The sequence below is a fragment of the Helianthus annuus genome, chromosome 5 (genome assembly GCF_002127325.2).
Source record: "Helianthus annuus cultivar XRQ/B chromosome 5, HanXRQr2.0-SUNRISE, whole genome shotgun sequence".
Lineage (NCBI taxonomy): Eukaryota > Viridiplantae > Streptophyta > Magnoliopsida > Asterales > Asteraceae > Helianthus > Helianthus annuus.
Genome location: NC_035437.2, coordinates 145,321,212 through 145,336,521, shown reverse-complemented (window position 1 = coordinate 145,336,521; position 15,310 = coordinate 145,321,212). Strand labels below are relative to the sequence as shown.

The following is a 15,310-nucleotide window of genomic DNA, read 5'->3' as shown; positions in this document are numbered from 1 at the left end:
GAAATGTATGATTATGAATAATGAAAGAAGTAAATGTAGATTAAAGTACTTGGATATGTGAAAGAACATGATTTGTTAATAAATGAAAATGAAATTGTGTAGATGACGGACGCAAGGGATGAGAATGATGATGAAGTGGCCCGTCAAGAAGCATTAAATAATAAGGTTACGGAAGTGGCAGAAAGGGTTATACAAGCCAACCTTCCTCAAATAGCTCAAGAAGTCGAAATTCGTGTATTGGGAGTGGTTGATGCTATGATGACGAGTAAAATCAAAGAGTTGAAGGAAATGATTGAAGGATCTAAGAGTAAAAACAAGGCACGTAGGTGTACGTACATGGATTTCATGGCGTGCAACCCTACAACTTATGATGGCAAGATTGATCCCATAGCATGCCAAAGATGGATTTCAACTATAGAAGCAGTGTTTATACGAAGTCGGTGCGATAAAAAGGATCAAGTGATGTTCGCTACGAGTCAACTTCTTTGACAAGCGGAAGATTGGTAGGACGCTTATTGTAAGGAGATAGGTGAAGGCAAGCTTTAGACAATGACTTGGCAGGAGTTCAAGGAACCCTTTCTGAAATATCATTGTCCTCAATCAGCCGTTGATAGGATTTAGGAGGATTTCTTACGCCTCCGGCAGAAAAATGAAACGATCAATGAAATAACAAATACCTTCTTGGATAAGATGAAGTTCTGTCAGGTTTTGTGAAGACGAAAAGGATAAAAATCAATCGCTATCACGACATGTTAAAGGCTGAATTTAGGGAGTTTATCACTCCCCAAAAATGTGAAACTCTTGATGAGCTGATTAACTGGGCTCGAGATAGAGCAATTGAGCTTAAAAGACAGGAAGAACGTGGGGAGAAGAGGTCATCGGAAAAAGGGTCCAACCCAAGCCCTTCTAAGAAGACAAAATTTCAAGATCATGGTAGGAAGGAAAAATCAAAAGGGGCAATTACCCCTTGCAAGACATGTGGGAAACTTCATACCGGTGAATGTCTCCTAGGCAAGAATTGGTGTTATAACTGTGGCAAAGAAGGACATCCATACTACAAGTGCCCTAATAACCCGAAGACTTGTTACAATTGCTTTCAAACGGGGCATGTTAAGGCGGAGTGTCCTAAACTTCAACAGGGAGCAAAGAAGGAAAGTAAGAAGGAAGAGAGCCCTAAGGCTCGATGAAGGATGTTCCAAATTACATCCGAGGAAGCCAAGGCTCATCTGAATGTTGTTTCAGGTATCTTCTTGCCTATGTACGTTTTGTTTGATACCGAAGCTACTATATCATTCATTTCAAGTGAAGTAGTACATCACCCCTCGTTTAAGATTGAAAGAATGCCAATACCCTTAGAGGTAGAAATAGTCGATAGTAAGAACTACTTATTGCACGAAGTATGTAGAAATTGTAAGCTTACTATAGAAGATGAAGAATTTGATATCGACCTCGTACTGATGGTCTTGGGGGAATTTAAGGTGATAGTGGGTATGGATTGGATGGCCCAACACCATGCGGAGATTAATTGTGAAAGTAAGACCATATTTGTCCAATCTCCGAATGGAAAGCAACTAAGAATTCAAGTGGAGAGAAATATCAAAGCAAAACTTTGTACTATTGTTCAAGCCATTAAGTATGTACATAATGGGAGTAAAGCATACTTAGCCTATGTAGTAGATGCTCAACAAAGTCCCCCAAAGTTTGAAGATGTCGCAGTTGTGAACGAATTTCCGGACGTATTTCTGGAGGAATTACCGGGGCTTCCACCTGAACGTGAAATAGAGTTTCGTATCGAGCTGAATCCAGGTGCAAAACCGATAGCTAAAGCTCCGTATAGGTTGGCCCCCACCGAGATGCGAGGGTTGATGACACAATTACAAGATCTACTTGACAAGGGCTTCATACGTCCGAGAGTGTCACCTTGGGGAGCACCCGTCCTATTTGTAAAGAATAAGGATGGGTCGATGCGTATGTGCATCGACTAAGAGAGCTGAATAAACTAACAGTGAGGAACCGCTACCCAATACCCAGAATTGACGATCTTTTTGATCAGTTACAAGGGGTGAGTTGGTTCTCTAAGATAGACTTACGTTCGGGTTATCATCAAATCAGGGTGCGAGAGGAAGACATTTCAAAGACCGCATTTAGAACACGATATGGACATTATGAATTTTTAGTTATATCCTTTAGAATGACGATCGCGCCAGCCGCGTTTATGGATCTTATGAACCGAGTATGCCGACCCATGTTGGATAAATCTGTGATCGTGTTCATAGATGAAATTTTGGTCTATCCCGTAATGAGGCCGAACATGCGAGATACCTACGGGAGGTACTTGAAACACTTCGTAAGGAGAAACTCTACGTAAAATTCTCAAAGTGTGCCTTTTGGCTGAGGGAGGTGCTGTTCCTCGGCCACATAATAAACTCGGAAGGTGTTTTGGTGGATCCATCAAAGATTGAGGCCGTAATAAAATGGGTTTCCCCGAAAGACCCAACCGAAGTAAAGAGTTTTTTAGGCCTTGCCGGCTATTATAGAAGGTTTATCTAAGATTTTTCAAAGATAACATTACCCATGACGAAGTTAACAAGAAAGAAAGAAAAGTGTGTGTGGGGTAAAGAACAAGAAGAAGCCTTTCAAGTATTAAAAGAAAAATTGTCGAGTTCCCCGGTGTTAACACTGCCAGATGGAACGAAAGATTTGGTTGTCTATTCAGATGCCTCATATCAAGGTTTAGGGTGTGTTTTAATGAAGAGAGGGAAGGTTATCGCGTATGCTTCAAGACAACTTAAACCGCATGAAGGAAACTACCCAAACCATGACTTAGAATTGGCAGCAGTAGTTTTTGCCTTAAAATCTGGAGGCATTATCTATACGGGTCAAAACGTACGATTTACTCGGATCACAAAAGCCTCAAATATTTATTTGAATAGAAAGACTTGAATATGAGGCAACGGAGATGGCTGGAACTTATTAAAGACTACGACTGCGATATCCTTTATCACCCGGGAAAAGCAAATGTCGTAGTGGATGTCTTGAGCCGAAAGGAGTATCCACCTCCGATTCAAGTAAAATCTATGAAGATGATAGTTACACCTTGCCTCCTTGAAATGATACGAGATGCTCAACAAAATCACTAGAGGCAGGAGATCGAAAGAAAGAAAGAACGAAAGGAGTAGCTGAAAAGTTGGAGGAAAACTCGATCGGGCTCAAAACCAGATTCGTTTGAATCTGGATACCATGGTTTTGTGAAGTCAAAACTGCACTACTCGAAGAAGCTCATAAGTCACGGTATTCAATTCATCCCGGGGCAACAAAAATGTACCAGGACTTGAAGGCAGACTACTGGTGGCCGGGTATGAAACGCGATATTGTTAAGTATGTCGCGAAATCTTTGACATGCTCCCAAGTGAAGGCAAAACATCAAAAACAATATGGAGAATTACAACCTTTGGAAATTCCGGTATGGAAATGGGAGGAAATAACAATGGATTTGGTAACCAAGCTTCCTAGAATGAAAAAAGGGCACGATACAATATGGGTAATCGTAGACTGACTCACAAAAAGTGCCCACTTTTTACCTATTCGAGAGGCCTACTCTTCGGAAAGAATGACAGAAGTTTATATGAACGAGATAATATCTCGACACGGGGTGCCCGTGTCAATCATCTCAGATTGGGATACGAGATTCACCTCTCGTTACTGGCAGAAGTTTCATGAAAATATGGGCACGAAGCTACACATTGTAGGTCCCCTAACCGTGTGGATCGTAACAGAATCGTCGATCTAACCTAGAGTGCGGAATCCCCTAGATCAGATTTCACAGAACACGAGTAGAAACAGAATCAAGAACACGATACACTTTCAATCCGGTCTTCTATTGATTATGCAACACGAAGTTTACAATCAATTCAAGACCCATAAGAAATCTCTTAGCCACTCTCTGTTGATTTCTCACAAATGTTCCAAATGTCTAACCTAAACCCTAATGCCAAGCCTTGTTTATATAGGACAAGGTTTGCACATGGGCTTTGGTCTGGGCCAGGCCATTTTCCAAGCCCATAACACTAAATAACTCCCTAACCTATACTGCTAATCCCAATACAAAATATCCAAAGACTAAATAAACAAACTATTAAGCTGTTGTCACAAAACATGCACCAACAAACTCCCCCTTGACAATAGCTTCATAGTGTAACTTTGTCTTCAAACATCTTGCAGTCTTTTGGTCTTTGGATTGCGTCAGCTACACACAGTTTCTGACATCAACAAACTCCCCCTTAGCTGATGCTTCCAATCTCCAAAACTTTCATTCATTGTTGATCAGCGAACTAGCAATCTTTGGTTAAGCAAGTATCTTCAAATCTTCCATATCTCTTTCTCTTTCTGCAATGTAGTAGAAGGATCCTACCATGCATCTTCACACATTCTTCACTTCACTCTCAATCTGCACTTTACTTGTATTTTGCACTTCATTTTGATAACTGGATCAATCTGTTTAGAAACACAAGCAAGTATCTCAAAAAACCATTAGCCTTTTTCACATTTAAAGATAAACCAATATTTTATCTTAGATTGCAAAAACAACTACCTGTCAGTTCAAAATGGGAGATCTTTTAAAAGGAAAATCTTTTTGGTATTTTTGATATTTTTCAACACACACTAAACTAACTAACCTAAACTCAAAAAATATTTACAATTACTTCTTTTTGTGAGTATCATGTGCAAGAAGATCATATCAGCAAAATCAAACTGTTTCACACATTTAGATAATTCTTTATGTAATTTTTCGTGAAAAGCAGTTCAAGATGATTACCAGTATGTTTGTCCACTTAAACAAAATGCATGAACATTTCAAGTACCATTACTGTATGATACGTTAAGGTAATATTATTCTGATATACTAGTGTGTCCCACTTCAGGATGTACCCCCGCGATCAAGGTATGCACAAAGATTCATCGTAGTAGGTGAGTATACTGAATTCATCCGTTATGTTTTTCAACGATAGATAATTGGTGAACAGGTCAGTACTTCCGTACAGCAGAGAAACCAAAATATCTTATCGAGGGCTAAGACAAATATCATTTTTGGTACGAATTATGCATTTTGCACTTATTGAATGACTCTCTATGAGAGCTTCTTCATTTTCAGGGTTTTGGCAATTTTAGCTCTTTTAAGATATCCTGGGTGTGTCTAGGTCAGCATGTATCTGGATGCAGCAGAAGGACACCCCTGATATCCCCGGATGAAATAACAGTATAAAGACCCAAAACTTCAGATTTTGGCAATCTATCAATGCAAGATTTAAGGTCATTAAACGATACACCACTGATGTGTTCCCCACTCATACTCAGTGCATTTACGTTTATATCACTTTGGTAAGTTGATTATTTCATGCTTTTGCCTACTGGTACACCATACACCATATGATGAAGCTGCTATCACACTTAAGCAATTTAATTCAGTTTGAGTGTGACAGTCTAACTTGTTGATGTATTATCACTTCCTCTTTTTCACACCATGAACTCATTTTTGATTTTCTATTTTTTTATGTTTTTCATTTTTAAAATTTTACAACTTACTCCCCCTAAACACACGCAGTATCTAAACTCTTTTTGTCTTAGAGGAATTTCTCCCCCTAAATTTTTGTTTTTATGGAGTAAGTTTTAAAAACACAAATTTAAACACAAACAGACTCCCCACTTTAAATCTGACTAAAGTTTTTCCACGCTTAACACATCAAAAGAATCACAAAAGTAAATAGTTCGTTACCCATGTTAACCGACTATTCACCTCAGATGCTTTACAGGAATAACCACTATCGAACACATCAACAGTCCTTCTTGGTCATCCTGCATTCACTCAACAACTTAGTTAGACTTAACAACCCAAACCTGACCGGTTTTGGGTTGACCATGTAAATCCACATACGAAGCTTCTATCCAATATCCATTACACCTTACTGGTGTCTTGGATCCCGTTGTTGAACAAGACTGATAATTTCCAGTAGGTCTTTGATTGCAAGAGTTCCAATAAGCTCTCGGATTTTCTGACCGTTGGAAATTATTATCTTGATACCTTCTTCTCCCATTATTATACCATGAATTTTGAAAGAATTTTGGATGTTGTTGAACATTCGAGTTACTAAAACCCCTGTGTCCATTTCTTTGTTGAAAACTTCGATTACCAGCGGTTTGGTATCGATTTTGATATCCAAAATTTCTATTTTGACTTTGAAACCGATTTGATTTACCATTATAATGACTAAATTGTGGAGAATTATTTCTTGGTCTATCAAATCTTTTCAAAGTTGAGGGTTTAGATTGAAATTTAGGTTTCTTTGTCTGACAACTTGATTTTACATTATTGTTTGACCCAACCTGATTCCCATCCTTAACCTCATCAACCTTTTATTTGCCTTTCTTCAAAGGACAACAACTCGCCACATGTCCTTTGTTGCGACATTTAAAACAAGATCTTTTCTTAAAAGTTTTCTTTTTATTTGATCTCTTTTTAAATGTGTTGGTCTTTTTGTCTTCAGTATCCTCATCCACTTTATGAGGTGTACTGTTAGACCCAACAGATTCTTTCAAAGAAACTGGACTATTAGGCAAGTCCACAGCTATCGGATCCACTACTACTTGTGCAGTGGTTACAAAATCAGCTAGCTCATCTTCAGTTGGTAAAAATGAGTAATCTTGATTTCCAGAAGATGAAGCTTTAGTATACCCCACCCCTGCTTTGTCATTACTCCTTTTTAAACCTTTTTGAATATGAGTCCTGACTAGCGAAGAATTCCCAAAATTGTGTAACTTCCCCTGAAGTTCTACAATTTTGGCTTGTGCATCAGCCAATTCTGTGGACTTTTCTGAAAGCTCGTTAGTCTTTTCTTTCACAGTTTCACGAGCCAAATCAATGACCTGTAACAGTTCATTGACTTTGCTTGTTAGACTGCTAATTTCCCGTTCATTTGATTTGAGTTTATCTAAACAATTTGTCTCTCTTTTAATCAAAAGAACATTTAACTCTTTTTGGTTTTCCAAATCAGCTAACAGAATTTTGTTTTGCTCCGATAGTTTGTTAACTTTACCCTATAGTTCAGTGCAATTAAGACGTGAATGACTTACAGATTCTGATGATACCTTCACCTCTGATGTAAGTCCGTTCACATCCTTCAAGCTCTTTGATACCTCTGCATCCTTCTTCTCAGCTGCTTCCTTATCAGCTTCCTTTTTCTCAGCGTTCTCTTCATCATCTTTCTTCTTCTCTTCTATCTCAGCAGCTACTTCTCCAATGTTCACAGCTGCAAGCTCAGCTACCAATGCTTGATCACAAGTTGTTACTTTTGAAGAGATCTGATAACGTTTTTCCAACGCTTCCCACAGATCTCTAGAATTCCCATAGTTCTTGAAGGTATGCTTAATGCCCTCAGGTAAGGATTTCTTGATCACTGCTAAAGCTCTCTTCTCAGCATCAACCACCTGTCTCTCAGATTCATCCATCTTCTCATAAGAAATCACCTTAACTCTTCCTTCAACACGACGTGTGGGAGCAACGTATCCATCAATCATACAACTCCACATTCTTGCATCCTTACTTTGAACATATGCCTCAACCTTCTTTTTCCATTCAACATATTCATTGACATTTACAAGCTTTGGCCAGTTTTTAACAACCTCATTATGCATCTTAGCCATCACGCAGCACAAAAGTTTAAATGGATTCTGGTAACCTGTGTCAAAATCCAAATCTAACTTCTCTACTGGCCCTTTTGGAGATTTATCTCAAAATCCAGTTTGCTAAAACGATCAAAAATGTCCGAAAAATGTAATCACCAAATTTTACGGGCAAACTCGTCTCGTTACTGCGAACAAAAAAATGCCTTGTTTTTTTTTAATCAAACGAGTTTAACAGTCCGAGATGGTCTTATCCGAAATGGTCCTTTATCCGAAATGAGCACCCCTTAACCCGAAATGATCCGTAATCCTTTTGACTGATCCGTAATGCAACTTAAACTGGTCCGAAATGTGTTCTTCTGATCCGAAATGAATCACTCTAATCCGAAATGCAAGCCTGAATATCCGAAATCCAAGTCTGGAGATCCGAAATGCTGTCAGAAGATCCGAAATGGTCTGAAATTGCTTGATTTCTATCCGAAATTGCTTGTTCTGGTCCGAAATGCAAGTATTCTGGTCCGAAATGATGCTGTTTTGTCCGAAATCCAAGCAGTTTGTCCGAAATCACCAGCAGAACCCTATAACAGCCGTAAAAAACGTCCAAATCTTCGATTTTTCTGCAGAAAACGATTCTAAACCAAGCCAAACAAGAGCCTAACACTCTGATACCAATTGTAGGTCCCCTAACCGTGCGGATCGTAACAGAATCGTCGATCTAACCTAGAGTGCGGAATCCCCTAGATCAGATTTCACAGAACACGAGTAGAAACAGAATCAAGAACACGATACAGTTTCAATCCGGTCTTCTATTGATTATGCAACACGAAGTTTACAATCAATTCAAGACCCATAAGAAATCTCTTAGCCACTCTCTGTAGATTTCTCACAAATGTTCCAAATGTCTAACTTAAACCCTAATGCCAAGCCTTGTTTATGTAGGACAAGGTTTGCACATGGGCTTTGGTCTGGGCCAGGCCATTTTCCAAGCCCATAACACTAAATAACTCCCTAACCAATACTGCTAATCCCAATACAAAATATCCAAAGACTAAGTAAACAAACTATTAAGCTGTTGTCACAAAACATGCACCAACACACATAAGCACCGCCTATCACCCTTAGACTGACGGTCAATCAGAAAGAACCATCCAAACACTTGTTGATATGTTGAGAGCATGCGCCTTAGACTTTGGGGGAAATTGGGATGACCATTTACCACTAGTGGAATTTTCTTATAATAACAGTTACCATAGTGGTATCCAAATGGCTCCTTATGAATTACTATACGTGAGGAAATGTAGGACTCCCGTATGTTGGGGCGAAGTAGGGCAAAGGGAGCTTGCGCCTAATGATTTGATAACAATGACCAACGAAAAGATCGATTTAATCAGAGCTCGATTGAAAGCGGCTCAAGACCAGCAAAAGGCATATGCGGATTAGAGAAGATGTCCTATTGCGTTTCAAGTTGGAGATCATGTTTTACTATGAGTATCCCCATGGAAGGGTATAATCCATTTACGTGAACGGGGTAAATTGGGTCCTCGTTATGTTATGTTGGGCCATTTAAGATTTTGGCTCGAGTCGGAAAGGTTGCATACCGTTTAGAATTGTCGTCAGCATTAGACGAGATTCATAACACCTTGCATGTATCACAATTGCGAAAGTGCCTTGCGGATGAATCAGCGTTTTTGCCTCTTGATGACATTGAATTAGATGAGGGATTAAACTATGTCGAAAGACCGATAGCCATTAAAGAGTCAAAGTAAAGAACCTCCGCAATAAAGCCATTAGACAAGTTTTGGTTCAATGGCATCACCGGAAGGGATTGGAAATTACATGGGAAACTGAAGATGCCATGCAGGAACACTACCCTTTTCTTTTCAGTATGTAAATGTTAAAATTTGTATTGTGCTCAGGCTTCGGGGACGAAACCTCTTTTAATGGGGGTAGACTTGTAACACCCAAAAAGGGTTAATATGAAAATAAGTTAAAATAATTACAAGACTTAACTTATTTGGTAAAAATGAATTAAAATGCTAGTTAAGAGATGGAAGATGTCTAAAGTTAAGCAAGTGTACAAACTTGAAGGGCTAAATGTGTAGAATAATAAAAATCAAAATATTAAAAGAATGAAAATAAAAACACACACTAGGTGTGTGTCTGGGGATCGAACAAGACAGGGGAGAACAAGGGTTCAACCCTAGTTGCTAAATTCAGCCAAATTAGAAGAAATTTCAAAGATAATAGATTGCATGAATTCAAGTTTCGATCATCTAAGCTCACATATTGAATTAGTAAGTCGAATTTCTTGATTTGGTTAATTTTAGGAAATGGGTTTCAACCCAATCATGAGTTCATGTTATGATATGTGTAATTAGAAGTAGGATTGCACTATAGAATGAGGTTTATGTTTGATTTTGATCATTTAAAAGACTTGATGCAAAAACCCATTTTATATGAAATTTTCATAATTGTAGGATGATCAAAAAATAGAAGTAATCATGTATAACTTTGAAATCTTGATGGTTGATCTTGTTTGTAATACATGGATACTAGATGAATTGATGTAGAATAAAAGAATCATATGAACTTGTTTGATTATTGATGAATTACTAGATAAACTAGTAGAACCATGTTTTGAATACTTGTACTATGCGCCTTATTAATGCGATGCCCACCAAGTGTTCGATGAAATGCTTTAGAGAATAAATATGTGTAAATTGGAAAATGATGAAATGAATTCGGTTGGACTAAATGCGTGAATGAATATGTTGATGTAGGCGTGAAAGAGGAAGGTTCAAGTACTAGGAAAACGGAAGACTCACAAGATCGAGGTATGTTGTCTTACGCATAAAATTTTATTTTGCTATTTAACGTCCTTGTACAAAAACCTTAGTTATGGTAGTTTATGTAGATATGAAATAGAAAGCCTAACCCGTTACGAATGGGTCATATGAAATGAATATTTATGAATGGATAAGTATTATAGTCGGCTCGTCTTGAACGAACCGAAAGAATGGAAAGTTATGTAAAAAGAAAAGGAATAAAACCATTCCGTCATAAACGGGTTGAAGTGGATGTAGGTGAAAATGATGAAAGGAATGTATTCGATTCGTTGTAAACGGATCGAATGAAAGTTTATGATATGAATGTAGTTACCCGTTACCAACGGATTCATGAAGGGTATGTTTTATCTCAATTTTGAGATAGTATGTTTTGACCCGTTTCAACGGGTAAGTAAATGCAAGTATGATATGAAAGTATGGAATGGATTGCATTGATTTGTTAGATTAGAAAACGATATAATTAACGAAATTGATTTTTGAAGTCTTGTTTTTGATGTAGGTAAATCCTCAACTTAAATGGCTTGGCGACTTGGAATGAACACACACGAACCACGCCCACCTTGCGCTTTCAAAGTTATCTATTTTGATTAGTCCTAACTTTTGTCTTATGTATCACCGACATGTGTAAACTTTGGTCGTTACTATGTTTTGCAAAAACATAGTTTGTTAGTAAACCTTGTAACTAAACAACTTAGACTTGTCTACTTTTTTGTCAAAAGGGGTTGTTATGAAATTGCTATGAAGTTCAGAAATTGTCAAGTTTATCAAGATTTTCGTTACTTAATATGTTTGGTCGAATGGGTTAAATAGGGGTGTTTCAATATGGTTGGTGAACTCTGTGAACTAATCTGAGCCATTAATTGTTTAGATTTTGAAAAATTCAATAATAGTAGTTTTGTAATTATTTATATGTAAAAAATAAATGAAAAACGTATAAAAGTAAATTGTTAACTTATTCTCTCTCCAATGAAATAATTAATTACATTCTCTCTCATTTTTTTCTCTCACCAATTAACTAATCTTTTAATCCTAAAAAATATAACCATTATATAATATGGTGTTCCATCTAGAACATGATTAAAAACACTATAGAAGTGAATGTACATATATGTATCATACGTATTCACAATTTAAAAAACGTATGTACATATGTGTATATTAACAAATATTGTTCCATCTGATCGTCTTCCTTAAGTGTACATGTCCGATTTGTAATGTGCATATATGTACATTCATAATATACTTCTAAAAAAGAAGTTAATGGTATGGTTGTTCAACATGGTACATATGTGTATAGCAAGTATCTGAGATGATTGTTCAGCATTGTACATATGTGTACATAACAGTCTCAACACGTATATACATATATGTACATTAACAAGTCATATTCTTAACACGTATGTACAAATATGTACATTATCACACCTATGTTCAGAACAAGTGTACATTCTCACACAAGATTCATGATAAGTACATGAAGAATAATCATGGATATGCAATTGTAAAAAAATGAATATTTAATCCAAAAATTAAAAAAAATATGTAATCAGACGTTCTGTAAATAATCCATTCTTGCATAAATATGCAATTAAAAAATCAAAAATTAAGAGAGATGGAGAAAATAATTATGCAATTTAAGAAAACTCCCAAAATTAAAAGTATAACTGAAATTTAATGATTAAAATAAAGAATTAAAACTAATTTATTGTATAATTACAATTCTACCATTTACAACTAAAAAGGAAATCAATAGTCCTCATTAATTCACACAATTCACTATGAAGATTTTGTTCACATATTAACCATTTGAGTCCAATTTTCTAACCACTAATATTATCTCACTTTCTGTGTTATTCTTAAAATACCAAGTTTGTATAATTTTCATCACTTGATAAGTTAAATAAAAAAAACTTTTTAGTTATCAAGATTTTTAACGACCTCATAACAAACTTGCAAAAACGACAAGACTTCATAGAAAAATCAGACCAACAAGAAGCTGAAAACCCGAACAAACCAACCATTACACGTTAAAGTAATGAATTTAAAATCATTCCACCTCTCCCTTCAATACTTTGATACTCTTATATAAATTTGTGCTGACTTGAACAAAATAACAAGGGCAAAGAAAACATACATACAAGTCAATTCATGTAGTTTTGAAAAAAAAAGACAGTTTTATTCAAAATATAACAAAAACATATATTTATATATTGAACTTGGTCATTTAGGTTGGTTTAGTTTGAATCTCATAATATGTAACTGGATTAAAAAATTGAACTTAAATTAGTCTACACTTTAACTCAAAATACTAAGTTGGGTACTTTTTTACATCAAACTAATCTACTCCTAATTTTATAGTGTTGTCCGTCCATGGTCACGACACTTGAACCATCGGCTACTTGAGAAGGTGTACAATTTTACACACCCGAATACCGTTGTACCACTATTGGTGTAAGTTAAGAACTAATCTAGATATTTTTCTGACTTTTATTATATTATATTATATTATAATTATAATATATAACAAATCAACCATTTGAAGGCGTGAGAAGGAATAGAGATGCTTAAATTAAGAGGAGGGGCATGCGACTAATGATGAAAGATGATAAAGAAGGGAGCAAATGATCGAGATGGCGCACGAGGGTTCGACTATAGGTTGGATCTTTTGAAATGCCCTTTTTACCCTCCTGCACCCCACCCCCTGACCCACGCACCCACCCACCCCATTGATCCATGTTATCAACTTTATAGACATTTTCAACTCACTAAATTTGTTATGTCCTTTAAATAATTTAACAGAAAAATTCAATCTGTTCCTCGTCATTCTTAATAATTCAATGAAAATAAATACTCGGCACTAAAACTAAAATGTATGACAACGGGGAGTAAAATCCAACCAAATTTTGATTACAAACATTCTTGTCACGGAAACAAAGATTAGCTAAATAATTTGTTTTGACTATTGATGTTATTTTTTTACATCATTCTTTGTCGAACAAAGTTTTAATCAGAATAGAGCAGGTGAATATATTACTTTTAGTTTTTTTATTACGAATTTTTTAAATTCTTCATTTGTGAAATTTGAATCCAACTCTTTTGTGTGCTTAAAAGATTTGCCTTTATCAAACACCAACCAATTTTAGTTTTTTATTTATTTTTTGGACGATTAGATCACCCGATTAGACCTTTGGCATTTGATTACTCAGGTCACAAGTAGGAATCTCACGGTTGGTATATGATTTCCAGTTTAAACCGGTGACACAGTTCGCCCCGCAAAAAATCCTCAAGAATATATTGTTTAAAGAAAAACAGACATAATCACATACACATAATGATGTGTAGCGGTTCAAGGTGGGTGCGCTAGTTAATTTATCTTACTTCCACTCTCATAGTTTTTCATCGATGTTTTATTGATTATATTTCTAAATAAATCGGTCAAGATAAATGTTTACAAATTTTCACCCGGACTTTTTAATATTTATTGTGATTAAGAAAAAGACCACACTTTTACCCAAATACTTCTTTGTTTTAACATAGAGATTACAATATTCTCACAAAATCAACTTAAGTGTTTATATTAATATTATAGATTATAGATTTTGTTAGAAAAAATTACTCAAATTACCAAGTTTCTCATTTTTCTACTAACGTCACTTAAAATAATTTTATTTCTCTAAAGTCACTTAACTTTTATAATGTGTTCCAACATTATAAAAGTGTAGAGTTTTTATCATGTTAACGGATTATACTTGATGACATGTCTGAATCCTCCTCTTTATAAATTTTAATGCTGATGTGTATTATTTAAATAATGATGTAAATATTTTTTTTTTGAATGGCTAATTTCTTTAATCTTCTGTATTTGTAAGACTCTTTTGTTAATGGACCACCACCCTATTGATAATGATGTAAATTTTTAATAAAAAGAAAAAGAAAATTGCATGTCATTTTTTACTCTTTAAATTTGAAAAAAAAAATAGACTAGTTTGTTCCTTAATTTTATTTAAAATAGTCATTTTTATTATTTAAATTTTAAATAATAGTTTTTTAGTGTCTAAATTTGAAAAAAAAAAACAATTATCATTATATTCTTTAACATTGAAAGATAAGTAAAAATTATTTTATAATTTTAAACTAAATCTTAAACAATTTAATTTCATTCAATAAGGTTAAGTGTGATTTCACTTAAAAATGGTTAAATAGTCATGCCTGAATTGAAACCGGGTCGTTGTTTTGATAATTCATTAAGAGTCAGCTCATCAACAACTCATCCAAAGAAACTTAATATGAAAGAAAAGGGATAGTTGTCAACTGGTAATATATGATATTAGTATTCTTTAATTATTTAAAAAGTTATGACATTACACAAATATTTATGCAGAAATAAACAAGGAAACAAAGACAAAGTATACTAATTCTATTATTCATTTCAGTATTCAGTAACAACTATTCAGATGTTGTAACCTAGAAACGTCCTACTTAGTTATTAGCGTATGAATGTTTTCAAGACACATTTGTTCGCATATACATTACAATTAAGCTTATATAGATTTTCTAATATTCGTAATTACCTCTTTCATTATTTGTATATGCAAGCTAGTATACTAGTATATATACTACATGATATATTTATATATATACTAACAATAAAAATGCTTTTATATATAACATAAAATATGTCATTTAAGTTTAATAAGATAGTATGACGTCACAAATTTCATAAATTTAAATATCAATGAACAAAAATAATATTTTGTGATAACTTAGAACGCAACTGAGGAGTAAGT

At 35.2% G+C, this 15,310-nt stretch overlaps 1 protein-coding gene and 1 long non-coding RNA gene across 2 annotated transcripts; both read left to right on the top strand.

Moving 5' to 3' along the window:
* Window positions 1–749: 749 nt before the first annotated feature.
* LOC110943595 lies at window positions 750–1,187 on the top strand. Its single transcript, XM_022185333.1, has one exon. The coding sequence runs from the start codon at window positions 750–752 to the stop codon at window positions 1,185–1,187; it is 438 nt and encodes a 145-aa protein (XP_022041025.1).
* Window positions 1,188–9,860: 8,673 nt separating this feature from the next.
* On the top strand, window positions 9,861–11,214 carry LOC110939149. The gene is made up of 3 exons (XR_002592012.2): window positions 9,861–9,971; window positions 10,458–10,511; window positions 11,023–11,214. It is a non-coding gene; the product is annotated as an uncharacterized LOC110939149 (long non-coding RNA).
* Window positions 11,215–15,310: the final 4,096 nt, after the last annotated feature.